At 38.3% G+C, this 18467-nt stretch overlaps 1 protein-coding gene across 1 annotated transcript in view; it reads left to right on the top strand.

Annotated features, from left to right (window-relative positions):
- IPO5 (importin 5) overlaps nucleotides 1–18297 on the top strand; it is a 36664-nt gene extending 18367 nt beyond the window's left edge. Inside the window, exons 10-25 of the mRNA XM_010188202.1 lie at nucleotides 1779–1903; nucleotides 1993–2082; nucleotides 2169–2342; nucleotides 2562–2780; nucleotides 3944–4027; nucleotides 4848–4980; nucleotides 5072–5193; nucleotides 5721–5817; nucleotides 6311–6483; nucleotides 6926–7037; nucleotides 7640–7695; nucleotides 10603–10725; nucleotides 11325–11544; nucleotides 13094–13322; nucleotides 14817–14958; nucleotides 17539–18297. Of these exons, the coding sequence (XP_010186504.1) occupies nucleotides 1779–1903; nucleotides 1993–2082; nucleotides 2169–2342; nucleotides 2562–2780; nucleotides 3944–4027; nucleotides 4848–4980; nucleotides 5072–5193; nucleotides 5721–5817; nucleotides 6311–6483; nucleotides 6926–7037; nucleotides 7640–7695; nucleotides 10603–10725; nucleotides 11325–11544; nucleotides 13094–13322; nucleotides 14817–14958; nucleotides 17539–17625 (2186 nt within the window). The 3' untranslated portion in view covers nucleotides 17626–18297. The remainder of the gene's footprint in view (nucleotides 1–1778; nucleotides 1904–1992; nucleotides 2083–2168; nucleotides 2343–2561; nucleotides 2781–3943; nucleotides 4028–4847; nucleotides 4981–5071; nucleotides 5194–5720; nucleotides 5818–6310; nucleotides 6484–6925; nucleotides 7038–7639; nucleotides 7696–10602; nucleotides 10726–11324; nucleotides 11545–13093; nucleotides 13323–14816; nucleotides 14959–17538) is intronic.
- The last annotated feature ends 170 nt before the right edge of the window (nucleotides 18298–18467 follow it).

Genomic DNA, 18467 nt, shown 5'->3' with positions numbered 1-18467 from the left:
GTAAACACTGTGACCTTGGAAGTTTATACCTTTTCTTAGACTGTGATTTGCGAAACTTACACACACACACTGCATTACAACACTTTTCTGGAATGTGGACAGCTGAAGGGAGATGTCAAAAACCACAACAGTGCACTTTTTAAAAAAACTCGGTCTGTGGATTAAGTATAAATAAGGGAAGACTTTTTTTTTACTTTAGAATATTCTCTCTAAATCCTTATACAGTGCTTCACAGTACCTTAAGTGTGCCTGAACTGCCACATTTTACTCTGTAGCTCTGTTTTTTTGCTTCTTCAGAAGTGCTGCATTTAAGTGAAGTTTTAATATATTACAGTTCACAGAGGAAAACATACTTGTTTTGGAGGGGTTTGGTTTGGTTTGTTGTTTGTTTTTTTCTTTGTAATTTGATGGGCCAGAATACTGCAGTCTGTGGTAGGCTGGCTGTTTTTTGGTATGCTGATTTTAATACTTGCTTCATGAGGTAGTTCCATATATCCTTACCAGTTTCTTTCTATGCTTCTTTTCCTCTTAAAATAGTTGTAATGCTTGCTCAGGCAATCAAAAAATGTATTGTGCACTTGTTGCATGTCCTTTCACTTGACCTGTCCTTTAAGCCTTTGAAGTAGAAGATAATGCAAAAGTTCTGAGTACTTTTCCTACCTTCATGTCTTAAAACCCAGTCCAAAAAAGATTGTTATCACATTGGATATGGAACATAGGGCCACTTAGGGTACCCCCTGCAGAGTGGGAACACTTATAAAGTCTGTTTGGAATTAAGTTTTTTGGTAGAGAAGGATTTAAGAAAACCTGATGTCTTCAGTATTAATAGCTTCAGGGCTAGCAAATGCCTGGTTTTGTAGAACCCACAGGAAGGTGTGGAGTCTAATGACTGTAAGACCTCACTTCTGTGAAGGGGAGAAGTCATGCAGTTGTTGCCTGATGCTTTTCATATCCATTAGCACTCTTTGAAAAAGTTAAGTGCAGTAGATATTGTTTGGTTCAGAGGCTCTCGCTGATAGGTGCAGGCTTGACTAACCTGTAGTTAGTTAAAACTGAACCTAAACAGCAGCAAAACAAACTGCTTCTTCACTGTACCTTCTGTCAAGATGGCATTTCATCTCAGCCTGATCAAACATAAGCTTTAGCATCAGGATTCCAGTACTCTGAACTGTGGTGTTCTCTATTTCAGGAGTTTAATACGTTATTGGCAACAGTGAAATCTGGCATTATTTTGGGAAAGAAGTTGTGCGACATGGCTTTCACATAGGTCATTTGATAAACCTGTTTGTTCTTCTCGACTTCTTTTCCGTAATCCCCATGGTTTCTAGTACAGAGGAAGATACCTGTAAAAGAAGAAACTGGAGCTTTTATTATGTTTCCCTGGCCTAAAGAAAAAGGAGAGGGGTGTGAAAGATCCATTTCAACAGTACCCACTAGCCTGAGAATAGGCTAATAGGGGGGAGGGGAAAAAAAACCAAAACAGTCTTGATGTTTCCCTGATCAGCTCATTTAGTGAAAATGCAGACCCTAGGTTTTGATACCATGTATATACTTGTATCAGCAGTTTAGAATTCTATTTTGTGTCTCTCTGGAAGTATGCATGAGGAAAAGTGAAAAGTATTTAACAAATCAAGCAAATGAATCAATTTCCCTTCTCTTTCCTGTTCTTCATTCTTCCTTCTCCTGTCCCATCCCCCAAAAAGGTGATTTGTCTTTGTGATGCTTTGTAGTTTCCAAAATGAATAATACATATTTATTTTCTTTTTACTCCTCTGTAGCTGACTGGAAATACAGGCATGCTGGCTTGATGGCACTATCAACCATTGGTGAAGGTTGCCACCAGCAGATGGAGGGAATTCTAAACGAGATAGTTAATTTTGTTTTGCTATTCCTTCAGGATCCTGTGAGTCTAATTCAATTAATCTCTTCAAAATGTTTTCCTTTCTGTTCTCATGACTACATGTTAACTATTTGAGGGAAATACTTTTTCAGCACCCAAGAGTAAGACACGCCGCTTGTAACGCTATTGGACAAATGGCAACTGACTTCGCACCTGGTTTTCAGAAGAAGTTTCATGAGAAGGCAAGTAGTAGAACAGTCAAAAAAGGTGGTAAAACTATGTCCCTTTCAGAAACTTGTTTTTCTGAAATTAAACATTTTTGTTTCAGGTGATAGCTGCTCTTCTGCAAACCATGGAGGATCAAGGCAACCAACGTGTTCAAGCCCATGCAGCTGCAGCGCTCATAAACTTCACTGAAGATTGTCCTAAGTCACTGCTTATTCCATATTTGGATAACCTAGTGAAGCATCTTCATTCCACTATGGTGATAAAATTACAAGAGGTATAATATACTGAACAGATTGCTTCATGGAGAGTAATCTGTCACGTACGCAGAATAAGTATAGCTAAACCAAGACATCTGAAATAAGTCAGTAGACATATACGCTGATGTTATAAACTGACAAGAATTAGGGCACATATAAGAGTTTTTAGATTTGGCATGCTTTTAAGTAAAATATGTGCTTTAGAAATATAACGCTTTATTCTTCCTCTTTCCAAGTTGATACAGAAAGGCACTAAGCTAGTTTTGGAGCAAGTTGTGACTTCAATTGCATCAGTTGCAGATACAGCAGAGGAGAAGTTTGTTCCCTACTATGACTTATTTATGCCCTCTTTAAAACACATTGTTGAGAATGCTGTTCAGAAGGAATTAAGACTTTTACGAGGAAAGACTATTGAATGCATCAGCCTAATTGGTCTTGCCGTTGGTAAAGAAAAGGTAAGCTGTGGTGCTAACATTGACTGAGTATATTCACTTGTTATATATAGCTGTATTGCTCATTTCTATGTTTGTCTTCATGTTTTACTTCTGAGGTAACTGTGTTGCTGTTTAGATTCATAAATTCAGAATAGAATATTGCAGCTTAAGTTATTCTTGTCATATCGTACAATGTTGAAAACAAGCATTTTTTTTTAGGTTTTTTTTTTTTTTGCCTTAAGAGAAGTACTGGAGCATCTCATTTAGGCAGTGTCAGAATGGCAAGTAAAATGCATGTAGTTAAATGGAAACTTAGCATGGTGAAAAAGATTGAATGTGCTCATAAGAGGACTTGAAGTACTTGTTTGTCATGAGGCTTGATCTAGTTAGCAGGGCTCTTTTGCTGATGGCAAATTAAAATGTGTCTCAGTAAAAGTACCAAGAAACAACTATGAAGGGCTGTATAAGAGTTTAGGTGATGTTCTCATATCAAGTTCCCATTACAGCTTAGTTTTTCATTTTGAGTGATGAAAAGAGAAAATTACATTTTGAAGTAAAATAACATGATGTACACAGTATGAAAATACTAATAGCCACCCACCCCCCCCAAAGAATGACCAGCCCTTTTCTTTGACTTAAAAGGGCTACCAGTAAATCTACCATTCGTGCAACTAAAATTTAAACAGATTTTAAACATCATTATGTTTAATAAATTATTCTTGGAGATCTACTGGGAATGTGGGGAGTGAAAAGAGGATAGGTTTAACATCTCTGGGGCATCTGATGTGACCTAAAATATTACATGCTCATGAGTAAGTAGTTCATGCCGTCAGATTTTATCCTGGTTCCATAAAGGAATCAAAATAGTAAGGAGGATATCTGAGAACATTAGAATTGCTAGATTATTTTTTGTGAGTATTAGTGTTTGTTTGTCATGTTTTATTTAAATAGTCCTCTACTTTCAAGTATAAGAATTTAGGTACAGTGAAGCTTAAGACAAGAATGACTTGGTGATGCTTCCAGAAAAAGAACTTGTTTCCATTTTTATCCACATTTCAATCTATTTTAGTCTTTGTCTTCATAGTGTGTTGGACATAAATGCTCACTTAAATGGTTTGGTTTTAAGTCTCAGAAATGTACTCTTTTAATGTGCCTTTAAAGACATAGTTGTTTCCTATATCTAGTTTATGCAGGATGCATCAGATGTAATGCAGCTGTTACTGAAGACACAGACAGACTTCAGTGATCTAGAAGATGATGATCCGCAGGTATCTTAAAATTGTCTCTTTATAGTGTGTAGCTCATTGGTTAGTATTAAAAATGTTCTTTGTACATGTGACATTTCTTCCCCTCCCCGCCATGTAATTAGACCTTCAGACTGTTTGTTCAACACGTCTGCCAAAAATTGAGATTGGTTGCCCTAAGATGGCCTTAGAATCTTCCATGGAAGTGTGTTTAGGAAATGAGACTTCCAGGACCTCTATCTGCTGAACAAATTTCAGCACGTGGATTATCGTTCCTTGTCTATTAGTAACTGCTTTGTTTGGCATTGTATGACCTATTCTCTTGCTGTCACCTTCTTATAAATAGTTCAACAGGACTTGTTAGAGAGCTGTTCTAAAGAGTGGAGAGCTATTTTGATTTGTGCATCTGAAAACAAATACTCCTCTTAAACCACAATACTGCACTCTTCTATTGCTCTATTTGCTGTTTTCAGGAATGTGGCTCAGTAGTATCATTTAAATTCAGGAAATTATTCCTTTCAGAAAGAAATTTACTTTTCCAGACAGTCGTGAGTGCATTACAAGTACATATTATACTGTACATTTTTACATGTATAGTGACTTTGATCAGAGATAGTGTCAGTGCGTTGTTACAGATAAAGACTTGGACAGGTCTTTTGAAGATGCGTCTTTATATGGATTGCATATTGGATGAGTTCTTCTTTGAACTAAGTTTTATGCACTGCTGACAAATTCTTTTAAAAAGTCCTATTGTATAATGTTCTTTCTTCATGCTTTCCTTTTAAGTATGCATTAAAATAAAATGTGAGACATGAAAAATCTGACGCTGTTCTCTCTTTTGTAGATTTCTTACATGATCTCAGCGTGGGCCAGAATGTGTAAAATTCTTGGAAAAGAATTTCAGCAGTACCTTCCTGTTGTCATGGGACCTCTAATGAAGACTGCATCCATTAAACCTGAAGTAGCGCTTTTAGACAGTAGGTTTAAGATAATGCTTTGCTTGAAAAATTACTGAAATAAATTATGTTGTAGAACTTCTAATTTATTTATTTTTCCTCCGTATAACAGCACAAGATATGGAGAATATGAGTGATGACGAGGGTTGGGAATTTGTAAACCTAGGAGACCAGCAAAGTTTTGGAATTAAAACTGCAGGCCTTGAAGAAAAAGCAACTGCGTGCCAGATGTTGGTGAGTAATAGGACAGTTTTGGTGATCTGTGTATTGCCGTACAATTGAGTCTGAAGCCAAAATCTGTAACGAAAATGCTCTGTATGGTATCAAATTAAATAGTTCAGGGTTTTTGTGGTGATAGTGTTAAGTTTGGTTTTGGACATTTTGTGTGTGGTTTACTTGATTAAAGATAGTTTCTTTAGCTTGGAGCTTTTAAGATGGACAGGTAGTTTTCTTCTGTTAGCAAAACTTTTAAGGAACTGGAGATTGTTAAAGAGTAGTTCCTTTTTGCAAATATTGAGGTTTCTGATTCGGTTTAAAAAATACACACATGTACTAAGAGTGAGAACTCATGCTGCAATCAGTTTCTTAAAATACCCCAGTGGAGGTGTAGGTAAAGGGATTATTGCTTGGTTGGTTGGTTGTTTTTTTAATTAATTAAAAACCCTTAAACTTTTAACAATCTTTCTCACCACTACATAGTTGAAAAATATTAGTGGCAGTATTTTCCCTTAAAGGTGGCACTTCTCTGCTTTCTGTTTCAGGTTTGCTATGCAAAAGAGCTAAAAGAAGGATTTGTGGAGTACACAGAGCAAGTTGTAAAGCTGATGGTTCCCTTGTTGAAGTTCTATTTCCATGATGATATCCTATTAGTGAATACTACTGTGAAACTGGACTTAGTTTGGAAGAATCAAAATCGTGTTTACTCTTTTCCTAAATGAATTGAAAGTGTTAGTTTTAAAATACTTCGTTGCTTTATAGCAGAAACTGTTTCCGAGAATGTTGTTTTTGACACTATTTTAGGCAATGTATCCTACTTTTTCCTCTAGTTTCATTTTAAACAAATGTGTCTATAGTGTTAAAAGTGAACTAGAGAAAGTGATGTTTGTGCCAACAAAGTAAAGAAGAACTTGAACAGCTGTTGTGTCATGGCCTGAAACAGGCTTGAAACAACTTTTAAATAGCAAACAGTTTGATTTTGCTATGAATTTGATCTGTATCTAATTAAGAAATCAAATGCATTGGACTGTAATTTAAAAAATCAGGTAGAAAACTATTCTTTGTTATGGAGGTAGGTGCTTAAATTCTAAGCACTTTGTCAGCCTTGATTGTGTTATGTCCTTAACGATGAAACGTGTTCGAGTGGCAGCAGCAGAGTCCATGCCCCTCCTTCTTGAATGTGCCAGAGTTCGTGGGCCAGAGTACCTCACGCAGATGTGGCACTTCATGTGTGATGCCCTCATCAAAGCCATTGGGACAGAGCCAGACTCAGATGTTCTCTCAGAAATAATGCATTTTTTTGCAAAGGTAACTTTCTTCCTTACAAATTCTGTGCTGTTACTGTTCATAGCTTTTCATGGTAAGAAAGGACATGTTTGTTCATTTAAATGGCTGGAAGAAATGCAAGGCTGCTTCTGCATGAACTTTGGTTTGACTATAAATGTTGTTATAGCTGAATAAAAAACTTGTACTTTTTTTGCAAGGACCAAAATACCAAAGTATTAACTAAAATAATTACCAGCTTTGTTCATTTTAATTGCAAACCAGTGAAGTTGTGTACATGATAGTACAGTGGTACTATCCCTTACTTGTATAATTAGAGCATTAATTACAGTATGAATGTTCTATTAGTATTATTTCTGTTGGTTATCACTCAAAGCAGAGCATGTAATAATCTCTATGTGCTTAGAATTCATTGAGACTGCTTGTGTAACTTAAAGCTGAAAGCCTGATCATTTTATTTCACTAGTGCATTGAGGTAATGGGAGATGGATGCCTTAACAACGAACACTTTGAAGAACTTGGAGGAATATTGAAAGGAAAACTAGAAGAGCACTTTAAAAATCAAGAATTAAGGCAGGGTAAGTTAACAGAAATTCCTGTTAACATGCAATACTAGTTGTTCTTTAAAGCAGAATTCCTAATTTCTGAACACAAAAAACCCCTTAGTTCAGATTTGTTTAATTTGCACGTTTCAAAGCCCACTTGCCTTACATAAACAACAGAATCCATGAGTTAAATTTGTAAGTTCTGGAAGGATGAAAGTGGCATCATTTGCAGAAATACTGTAGTTTTAATCAAAAGTTGATGGACAGATTTACTTGAATACTGTGCGCGTCTACGGTGGTGTCATTTCTGTGGTTTGGTTATTTTCATCTGAAGTCTCTGCAGTTTTCCTAAAGCAATGTTGGTTTCTTATTTTATGCAGTTTTCATGTCCTTGTGGACAAGCTGGTGTGTTTATTTCCATTTCATGTGCTTTTACACTTCCTTCAACTGAGCTGTCTCATTATACTTCTTGTTTTTTTGTAAAAGTTCTTTGAAGCGTCTTAAAGGCAAAGTTCCTATTGCACCTTCAGCTACTTTTGTATTTTCTATATCTGCTTCTGCATCACTTTTCCCTTTCACAGGCTTCTTATGCACTTGTAGAAGTGTAATGGTTTAATGTTTGTTTTTTAATTTAGTGAAAAGACAAGACGAAGACTACGACGAGCAAGTTGAAGAATCATTACAAGATGAAGTAAGTTGGTCTGGGGAGTGTTTCCACTCATAATGCACCAGAATGGAAATACATTACACAGATACACTGCTACTCAGTTAAAGCATAGTGCATCCTCAGAATTATTTCTTCCTGGAAGAATGTTCTGTTACAATTTCTTCAAAACTTCCAATAAGAAATGGGTCACACTACGTGTGGGAATTGGAAAACATGAAAGGTTTCCTCGTCCAGTATACTGAAGGAAGATGTTCAGCATATAGCTCTTAGTTTTCTTCATCCTCTCCAACAATCCAGGTCAGGAGCCTGTCTCAAAGAATAGATCTAAGATGGTATCAAAGGAGGACAGTAAGATAAGTAGCTGGCATAATGTGTTTGCTTATAAGAGAATACCAGAGTGCCTTCTTACCCACTAAGATACCACTAGGAAGTGGAGGTTATGCCAGAACAGATGTGACAGTTCTATTAAATCATTATTGGTATAGAGTGAGTAATAAAAAATAACTCACTGCTACTTATAACATGAAACATAAAGGATATTCCTAGGAATTTTTTTGGCACGTAATGCAGGTGTGAAGCTTGTGAAGCTGAATTGTGAAGCCTGTTTATATTAGTTTAATCTGTATGCAGGCTCCAGAATATATCTTTATAGAGCATTCACCCATAATTAAATAGTTTTAAAAATAACGATGCAGTTCTTGAGCCCCTTTCCATTGGGAACATTAGACCAGCATTCAAAAGGATAGATTCCTAGTGTCTACATGCTGCCTGGCATAACAAAACTGATGTTCTAAGCCAGGTGCCTTTCCTGCTTGTTCTCTTTCTTATTTGCAATGTTTACTGTTCATCCCTGTAGACAGTGAGGTAGGTGGTTTGCTACCTTTTTTCTTATATGCACTCTACTGATAATGAGAGAAAATCCTAACAAGCAGCAGTTTCAGAAAAGCTGAATCCATACTCTGAAATAGTTGCAAGGCATTTTAGAAAATACTTTATATTTGACCTTGGTTTTTTTTTTTAAAGACTGCAAGGAAAACTTGCATGCATTATCCTGTGAAAGTAGGAGTGGGACCAGAATGTCACTTACCATATGGACAGAATCAGCACATGGTAATAAGTAACATTTGGATATACACCTTTGGTTCCAGAATATGTTTATGTAGCCCTTACCTCAAGGCAGCAGAAACATAAGGAAGTACAGAAGTCATGAAAGTTATTCAAATAGTAGTTTCAGCAAGATACCCAGGCACAGCCTTAGCTTAGGCAATAAGTGCTGGATAAGAGGGTAAGAGAGAGCATACAGTAAGCAAGAGTTATGTTCTCCCCCTGAGCATCTGTTGTCAGCTGTTAGTAAACAGGCAGTACCAAGCCAGATGGACCTTGTGGTGCACTGCAGCAGTTCTCTACCTCTATTTTAATTTGTGCATGTGTTCCAGAGTTATGGCTTGAATTATGCCTTAACCTTGTCTGACCAAGGAGGGTTTAAACAGTTGTAGGATGCTGCCTGTTGCTTGAGAAATACTAGTTTCTCACAAGGGACCAGAGAGTAGCTGTATTCTGTTTTCCCTGCCTGTTGAAGTACAAACTGATTAAAGGAACCATACTGAGTACAACAGAACTTTCTTTAAAACAAAGTTAAAGGGCTTTCCCAACAGTAGTGTGTCCAGGGAACAATCCTCGCTTGCAGATATAATATGAATTGGTAGCTGAATCTGAGCTAAGGATCTTTACTTCACCAGTTTGATGCATTAATTGGGCAAGGTAAAAAATTAAATTTAAGCCATAAGAGGAGAGGATTAATACTCCTTAGATTTTTTGCAACAGTTTTCTGTCACAAAGGCAGTTATCCACTTATTGTAACAAGCTTTTATTGAAAAGTTTCTGCAAGGTACAGAAGAGGAAAAGGGCCTTCTATCTTCTGTAAAGGGAATCCATTGAATCAGAAAATTAACACAAGACAGTGTTTGGCTTGATAAAATTTTTCTGTGCCTGAAATAAACCTTCGAGTCACAGGCAGTTGAGTACTAGCAATCAGCTTACATTTTTAAGAAGGGTAAAAAGGAGGACTGTGGGAACTACCAACCGGGTGTCTCACTATGTGCCCAGTAAGATCACGGAACAGATTTTTCTGGAAGCTCTGTAAAGGCACATGGAAGACAAAGAAGTGATTTGAGGCAGCTGACGTGGCTTCCCAAAGGGCAAATCATGCCTGACTCCTCTGGTGGCTTCTCTGACGGAGTGACTGCATTGGTGGATTAAGAGCAATTGATGTCATCTGTCTTGACTTCTGTAAGGCCTTTGACACAGTCCCACACAACATCCTTGTCACTAAATTGGAAAGATATGGATTTGATGAGTGTACTATTCGGTGGATAAGGAATTCACTGGATGACCGTGTTCGAAGAGTAGCATTCAGTGGCTCAATGTCCAAACGGAGATCAGTAATGAGGGGTGTCCATCAGGGCTCTGTACTTGGACCAGTGCTGTTCAGTATCTTTATTAACAACGTAGGCAGTACAATTGAGTGCACCCTCGGCAAGTTTGCAGATGGCACCAAGCTGAGTGGTGCAGTTGATGCACTTGAGGGAAGGGATGCCATCCAGAGGGACCTGGACGGGCTTGAGAGCTGGGCCCATGTGAACCTTGTGAAGTTCAACAAGGCCAAGTACAAGGTCCTGCACTTGGGTGAGGGCAACCCCTGGTATCAATACAGACTGGGGGACAAATGGATTGAGAGGAGCCCTGAGGAGAAGGACTTGTGGATACTGGTGGATGGAAAAATTGCATGTAGCTGGCAATGTGCGCTTGCAGCCCAGAAAGACAGCTGTATCCTGGGCTGCATCAAAAGAAGTGAGACGTTAACATTTCATGTGACTCTCAATACTTTAAAGATCATTAGTCTTAATGTAAGTTGTATCCTTTTCCCATCAGGATGACAGTGACGTTTATATTTTGACTAAAGTGTCGGACATTTTGCACTCAATATTCAGCAGCTATAAGGAGAACGTACTGCCGTGGTTTGAAAGGCTACTTCCACTAATTGTCAACCTCATTGTAAGTACCTTGCTTTCTTTTCATTTGACTTTATTTTTTTTCTGATCTGTTAATAGGCCTTCCATGCTGGCATCTTGGAGAACTTGGTAGATAGAATGTAGGGATGGTTTTACTAAACAGAGGCAATTGAAGCTTTATTCTGGATTGTTTATGAAGTTGTTACCCTGTGCTTTTTGAACAGCTGTACTACTGTGCTACTTCTGATTTCTATGTTGCAAGATGCAGAATTGTTGACACACACAATTATTTTGAGAAATTTAATTTGCCTGGGAGTGTCCAATTACTTTCTAAAAGGGATTTCAAGAAGAGAGACAAAAAGGCGTTGCAGTCTAGTGGGGAAAACTGAGACTGAAATAGGAAACGGAGTGTGCAATAGAGGTAAAGGATTTAGCCTAAAATTATTCTTTTAATTAGTTTTGATATTCGCCTGGATTTTGTTTTGTTTATGGTATTGCTGCAAGTATCGCTACAGAAATCCAGGAAGAATTTAATAAAAATACTAGACCACTGTTACTATGATTATTTTGTTAATATAATCATTGACTGTACAAAATTACCAACTCTAAGTGGCTTAAATGTCATCACTGGTTTTGATGCAGTGTCCACATAGGCCATGGCCAGACAGACAGTGGGGGCTATGCATTTTTGACGACATCGTAGAGCACTGCAGCCCCTCCTCGTTCAAGTACGCCGAATATTTCCTGAGGCCAATGCTGCAGTCAATATGTGACAACAGCGCAGAGGTCAGGCAAGCAGCTGCCTACGGCGTTGGAGTTATGGCACAATTTGGTGGGGATAGCTATCGTCCTTTTTGCACAGGTACGTGCATTCACCTGATAAAACTACTTGAATGTGTGCTGCTGGGGAGAGGGGAAATTAAATAATTGCTTGCCTTTTGCATCTTCCCTTTAGCTGTGAAACAGATTCCCAGTATGACCTGTGTGGCAGACTGGCGATGATTTAGTGAAGTACCTGAATTCCTTGGGCTTCTAATGATCTCCTGCTTAGTAGTAGTCCTGTTGCAGCACTTACTGCTTAGCAAACTTGATTTACGTATTTCTTTAAAAATATGGTCTGACACACAGAAGTTCTTTCAATAGCCTAGAGTACAACTAATGTGGCTGGACACTGTAGACCTGTGTGAAACAAATCCTGCTTTGCAGAAGAGTCCAGCATCGTTGTCCTGCATTCAGGACCCAAGCTAGTGGATCTGAAAACCCATGTATCTGCAGTTCTGTAGTATTTATCAGCCCCATAAAAACATCCTCATCTAGCTTAGGGTTAATCATATTTTTCCATAGCTGTTAAATACTTCAAAAATCAAATTCAGTGAAGTTAATACAGCAAGTGTCATTGTGTATTCCTTAACTGAAAAGCTGCTACTTACTCATCAAAATGAAGTAGTGTGAGATCTCGCTTTTCCTCAGTAATTGGAGTTATTTTGAAGTGTGCTTTCTGCACAATTCCACAACCTGTTTTTTGTGTTCATAAAGAATTTCACAGCTTTAGCATTATATTTTTAGGAGCAGAACACAAGGACAATTGTTTCTGCATGCATGTAGGGTGCTCTGAAGTCTGCATAGAGACTAGTAACTGAAAATGTGACGTTAATGTTCATTTAGAACTATGCATGTGGTTACCTGCATGACAATTAAAAAAATACATGATTGTTATTTAACTTAGTAAAGAAATTGGCATTTTTCCTTGATGTTTGATTTTTATGATCTAAACCATGCCAGGTGCATTCATCAGATGAGATTATTCTTAGGAGCTTTTCCTAGTTCACCTTTTAGTGATGGGGTGTGTGTATTTGTATGTGCATATATATTTTTTATATCTATATCTGTGTGTGTGTGTGCGCGCGCACGCGCACAAGCAGTAGATACAGAGCAGGCATACACTGTAGATATGCACTACAGTCCAAATTAATGTGAGTGTCACGGTATCGGTGCTTTTCGTCATCCTGTGTTTATAGAACCTGTTAGATTAAAAAGATAACGCTCGTTATCTTTGTTTTTACTATAAATTGCAATGTCTTGTATATTGTAGATTGTATAAAACCAATTGGGAGACACAGGAAGATTTTTTTTTTCCTTCTGAACTTACAAAGCAAGCCTGAACTTTTGCAGTAGCTGTTTTCTCGTGTTTCCTTGCATAGCTTTATCTGTCTGGGTTTTTTTCATATGATGATTATTGATGAAGGAAGAACCTAGAAGTAGTGGGACATTGGGATGGCAGGATCCTGGTGCTTGGGCCACAAAAAATCCTGGTTTAATACATGCACTAGTATCAAGTAGAATTTGTGATGTTCATAAAATATAACTTGCTCGTGCATGAAACTTTTATTCTTGCTTTGTTTACCAATTAGAGGCGCTTCCATTGCTGGTGGGAGTCATTCAGTCACCAGATGCCAAAACCAAAGAGAATGTCAATGCAACAGAGAACTGCATCTCAGCTGTAGGAAAGATAATGAAGTTCAAGCCTGACTGTGTAAATGTTAAAGATGTCCTGCCACACTGGTTATCATGGCTTCCGCTTCATGAAGATAAAGAAGAAGCTGTTCATACTTTCAATTACCTGTGTGACTTAATTGAGAGGTAAGGCACCATCTTGATGTTAATGCAGAAAGTAAGCCTGTTTGCAGGTACTTTCCGTGCAGTCATTTTCCAAAATCGAGAAGCTGCCAGGTTAATCTGCATATGCTTTAGAGAAGATAATTTGGAATGTCAGAACTGAGCCTTCCACACTGTTACTGCTTTTTGTCTGTATGGCTTGAAAAAATTCCTGGCTGCTTTATATGTATATGATGGGAAAGGATCAGCTGGGAACTTCTACAGAAAATTTCAGGAAAATTTTTAATGCTTTGAATTTGATTGAATTTTTGATGTACATATTGGCATTAGTAACTGATCAGGTCTTTTTACTTAAGAGCAGCACACATGCCCTTGCAGCCTTCTTTTCACCACCTTTTAAAGTAGCTTTGCATCTCTTTGCTTTCCTAAAGTTTGAGTATCAGTGAAGTACAGAAATAATACAGACAAATGCATGGTACAGTGCTATCTCCCTTAATAACAACTGAAATTATTATTACAAATTTATTATTGAAAACATCCTGTCCTGTGGTGTGTTCTTTAGATTTATGCTCCCTCCTATAGGTCAATGGAGAGAAAAAAAAAGCGCCAGATAACTCTTCTAGTGTGGGTGCAAGGTGCATAACTGAGTGGAAGAATGTCAACTTCTGAAACATTGTGTAGTAGCTCTGGCTGACGCTATTGCAGCTTAGTAGAAAAATCGAAAGGAAATAACTTAGATTTCCTACAGCCTCTTCTACTACGTGAATACCTTGTATTAACAAGGAGCTTTATTAAGGCAAGGTCCCAAAACGGGTGGCAATAGTACAGTAGCATAGTGACCCCATACTACTACTGACATGTATGTATAGACACACGTAGACAGAAATCAGGAGCTACAGTACTAGCACACTTTTGTCCCCAGCTCTGCGCAGGTGGCTCAGCAGTGCTGCATACTCCTCTGGCACTCTGTCAGTCCTGCACTCGGCCTCCGCGTTCCAGCAGTGGTAGGTGGCAGGGCTGGAAGTAGATCATGTTTTCCACTCAGATCCCTGGTTGCCAGCACTCCTCTACTCCAACACTTCTCTGGGAGAGAGGGAGCAGAACTGCTTACTTGCTGTGTCAGTGCTGGCAGAGAGCTGAAGTCACTGGTGCTCTCTGGCGCCAGTAACACAACCTCCTCCCCCTTGCAGCACTGAGAGAGAGAGAGGAGTAAGCCCTTTTAGGCAGGGTATTTCTGTCACACTGTTTACACTTCCATCTGCATCGAACTCAGCCCTTCTGTAAAGTTCAGAACTTCTTCCTGATCAAGTGTAGGCTGGTTAAATATTAACAGGAGAAGGGAACATTCTGTCAGCAGGCAACAAAGCTATGCATACTTGTTCAGCTGAGTGAAACTTAGATGTAAATACGCAGGTTTAGAATAAGATATTTCAAAATCACTCAACTGACATGTGAAATACTTACATCAATTTATTAGTTAAATATTAACTCATTTTTAAAACCTTTTGATTGTTACAGCAACAACCCCTTTATCCTCGGTCCAAACAACTCTAACCTTCCCCGAATATTCGGTATAATTGCGGATGGTGAAATTCATGAAGCTATTAAATATGAAGATCCATGTACCAAGCGGTTGGCTAATGTTGTTCGTCAAGTGCAGGTAAATAAACGTGCGCTTGGGTATGAAGGGAACATTTAGAATCTACCTTTAGAAGTAACCAAACTCTTAAACCAGTTTTGAGAGCCTTGCCTCCTTCGAGAATAATGCTTCAACCAGGGATCTTGGAGATCCTTGGACATTCCTTGAACCACTAATGATAAAAGTTTTTGACATTTGTACTTGAACAAAGTCTGTCTCTTTCAATAAACTTAAGAAGCTTATTAATGAAAAAAGAAAAAAAATAAGATATACACAGCTAGATGGTTACCGTGCTAGCTGGTATTAGTTGTTTGTGGGTTTTGTGGTGTTTTTCTGAGCCACAAGTCAAAATCTGGAGAGAAATCAGCCTATCTCTGAATCAGTGAACTGTTCTGCAGGATTTGATCCAACATGGGGTTCCTGTAAGGGTCCTCAGCACTCAGTGGTGACTCATAAACATAGCAGAGGCTTGAGATGTTTGCTTGAGAATGATTGCAAACCACAAGTAATTTTACTACTGCCCTTTTTAATCCAGTGTAAAAATAGGTGGTTGTTCAATGTTTTTCCTACCTTTGGGAAACTGTGTTAAGGTTCACTTCCTTGCACTTTACTTTGTTTGAGTACTGATGGTGCTGGGTGATGAGGATGTCCAAGTACTTAAGGTGCACCTCTCTACAAGTGTTGTCAGTGATGGTGCTCGTAGGGCACACCTGATCTGGGGCCAGATATTATCAGGTGGACATACTTGACAGTTGCAGCACCTGATGAGAGAAAGTAGTGTCCTTGGCAAGCATATAGTGTATCAAAATGCTTTAGAGGATTTGGAGCAGCAGCTGTGCAATTACTGTCCATTTTACCTGGCATGCTTTGGCAAAACTCAGCTTCAAGAATTTGAGGAGTACTTGATTTTGGCAAGGATTCACTTGGCTGAGTTTATCAGCCTGTGAGATCCATTATGTCTGGTAGAAAATGACTTGTTACAACTCTGAAGACACAAAAAGAATGAAATCGAGCAAAGTTTCAAAGTGAAAGTGGCTTAAGTGGCTGCTTTAGATTCTGGCTGACAGATACGAATCCCTGCTGTTAGTGCTTAGTCTGGGTATGGAACTTTATATTAGGATATGCCAATGCATTTGGCCACCTTACCTTAAATGTTGAAGGTTAGCTGATTATTTTTTATCCATACAGTGCATATGCACATCTAGATGAGTTGTATAGCAAAGTCTTGTTTTGGCCAGGAAAGATAGGAACATTAAGATGGAAACGCGGCTTCTGCATTGGTTAAATGATTTAGACTGGGAGGGAGAGGGGGGATCTTAAAGGTCATGTTTTTTTAGAAAATATAATTTTAGCTTACTGTTCTCAATCCTGTCTCTCTTTACACATAGTACTTTGACTTTAGTAAAGCACTGTAAATATTTTATACCATATTAAGAACTTTAAATGCTGCTGCTTCCCAGACTCCAGGAGGGACAGTCTCTTTTTTTTAATGATCTCAGTAAGCTGTTCCACTGCCAGCATCTGACATGAGCAACATTATGGTCATTGCTGGAATTAAACAAACTTTTTTCCTCATGCTTAGGTGTTCTCAGGTCAGGTGTGTGTCAGAAATGCTGGAGGAGCACATTTAATTTTGCAATATTCCATTATACATTGAGAGTCTAAAATGTCTAATATTATTTAAAACTGAAAACAATCTGAAACTTGAGGACTGTGTTTTCAAATGACTTTGAATTCTGTGAATCCTCTTTTTTAAGTGTGTGAGAAAAGGGTATTCTACTAGAGCTGAACATAAAATATACCAATTACAAATTAAAACAGTTCTTTTTCATTTATTTCAAGTATACAACTATTACAAAAGCCAATCTAAAGACCTGTAGCCAGTCACCTCCAAATTTTTTTCCTATCATTGTCCTTCTAAAGAAAAGTGGGGTGCCAGTTACCCCCAGCTTCTATTGATAACTGAATCAACCTTTTTCCAACTTTTTTTTTTTTTTAATTTTCAGCATTTTTTGGTACCATTAGAACCTGTCCCTACTGATGGTGCCTTTAAAAGCAAATGTTTCAGCCATGGGCTGTGGGAACACAAATAAGGTGACCTATGGGGCAGGAAGTCTGGGTTTACATTTACCCAGATAGATGCTATGTACATTCTCTTCTCTCTGGGGGTTAATTTAGCATTCCTTTCACTAAAGAGAAATGCTGTGTGTTAGCAGCAGAATTTTCCACACACAATGTAGCATGTCATGGTGTAATCACAGTGCTCTCTTCCACCAACTGCACCAGCTCCCAAAAGATAGTCTTGCATTTTGGGGTGATTCAGCTTTACCTGAACATTGATCTTTTAACTTCAGCGCAAAACAGAGCAAGTTTCAATTTCAAACCAATTCCACTGGTGCTGCTTAAGCAGAGCTTGCTTCTGTTCAGCGTTTCAGAGCATCTCTGGTTGAGCCTGTGTGGGACTGTGTGTAACTGCAGGTTGGTGTATCAATTGCAGGGATAAGCCCAGTGAATGTTGAGCTTTGTAAACATGGAAAAGTTTAGCGTGTGCCTTAGAAGTGTGTTGGCCTGCATAAAGACAACTTCTCATTTGTTTTCTAGACATCTGGAGAACTGTGGACAGAATGCATATCACAGCTCAATGCAGATCAACAGGCAGCCATACAGAAGCTCCTGAACGCTGCTTGAAGGGCCTTAATTATCATCTGCAAGAAAACTAACTCCAAATAAACGTTTACCCTACTGTTTAGGTTTCTTTTGTTTCTTTTTTTGAGTAAAACCAGAACTGTAGTGCGTGTAGGCCATTCTTCTGCAACCTACAGGCAGTGGCAGCAGGAAGAAGCACTCTTTCAGAATGGTGTTTAAATCTGTTTCTGTCCCACATGGAAGACGTTTCCTGTAAACCCTACAATAGCACTGAAGAGTATTTTTCTAACGGTATAAGCCATCCATAGGGTGGCGAAAGGGAAACAAGTTGAATTTTCTCATTAGACATAATGAATTAAGAAACAGCTTTAAGACCTTGTATTCAGCGGTAGATGTACGTTATAACAGATACACGTTTCTCTACGTCTAGTGTTAATTGTATTAATTGGAGTGTGAGTCTTTGTAGGGTAGAAAATGTCCTTCTGCCCAACAAGTTAGTAGATCAGAAGATGAAAAACTGAAGACAAACATCGAGCATGAAGACCTCATTGATCGCACTTTCAGATTCCCAAAACCAACTTGTACAGTGACTCAATGAGGAAAGCTGTTCAGCTTCCAGCCCTTGAATGTGAAGTCTCTTTGGCATGTCTGACAGTATCTCATTCACTCCTCAATAAATGACATTGAAACACCAGAAGCTTGTGTAGAAGTTCAGTGATGTGTGGTTCTCTTAATTTCCTCTTGTGAAAAGATGCAAGTAACAAACTATACAAGTCATGATTTTATATTTGAAACTTTGTATATTGTTGCCTATTACAGGTTTTATGGTTTTTTTCTTGACTTTTAAAACAGATTTTTCACCCAAGTGTGTAGAATGGAAACTT

The sequence above is a fragment of the Mesitornis unicolor genome, unplaced genomic scaffold (assembly GCF_000695765.1).
Source record: "Mesitornis unicolor isolate BGI_N332 unplaced genomic scaffold, ASM69576v1 scaffold8417, whole genome shotgun sequence".
Classification (NCBI taxonomy): Eukaryota; Metazoa; Chordata; class Aves; order Mesitornithiformes; family Mesitornithidae; genus Mesitornis; species Mesitornis unicolor.
This window is presented reverse-complemented; position numbering and strand designations above follow the sequence as displayed.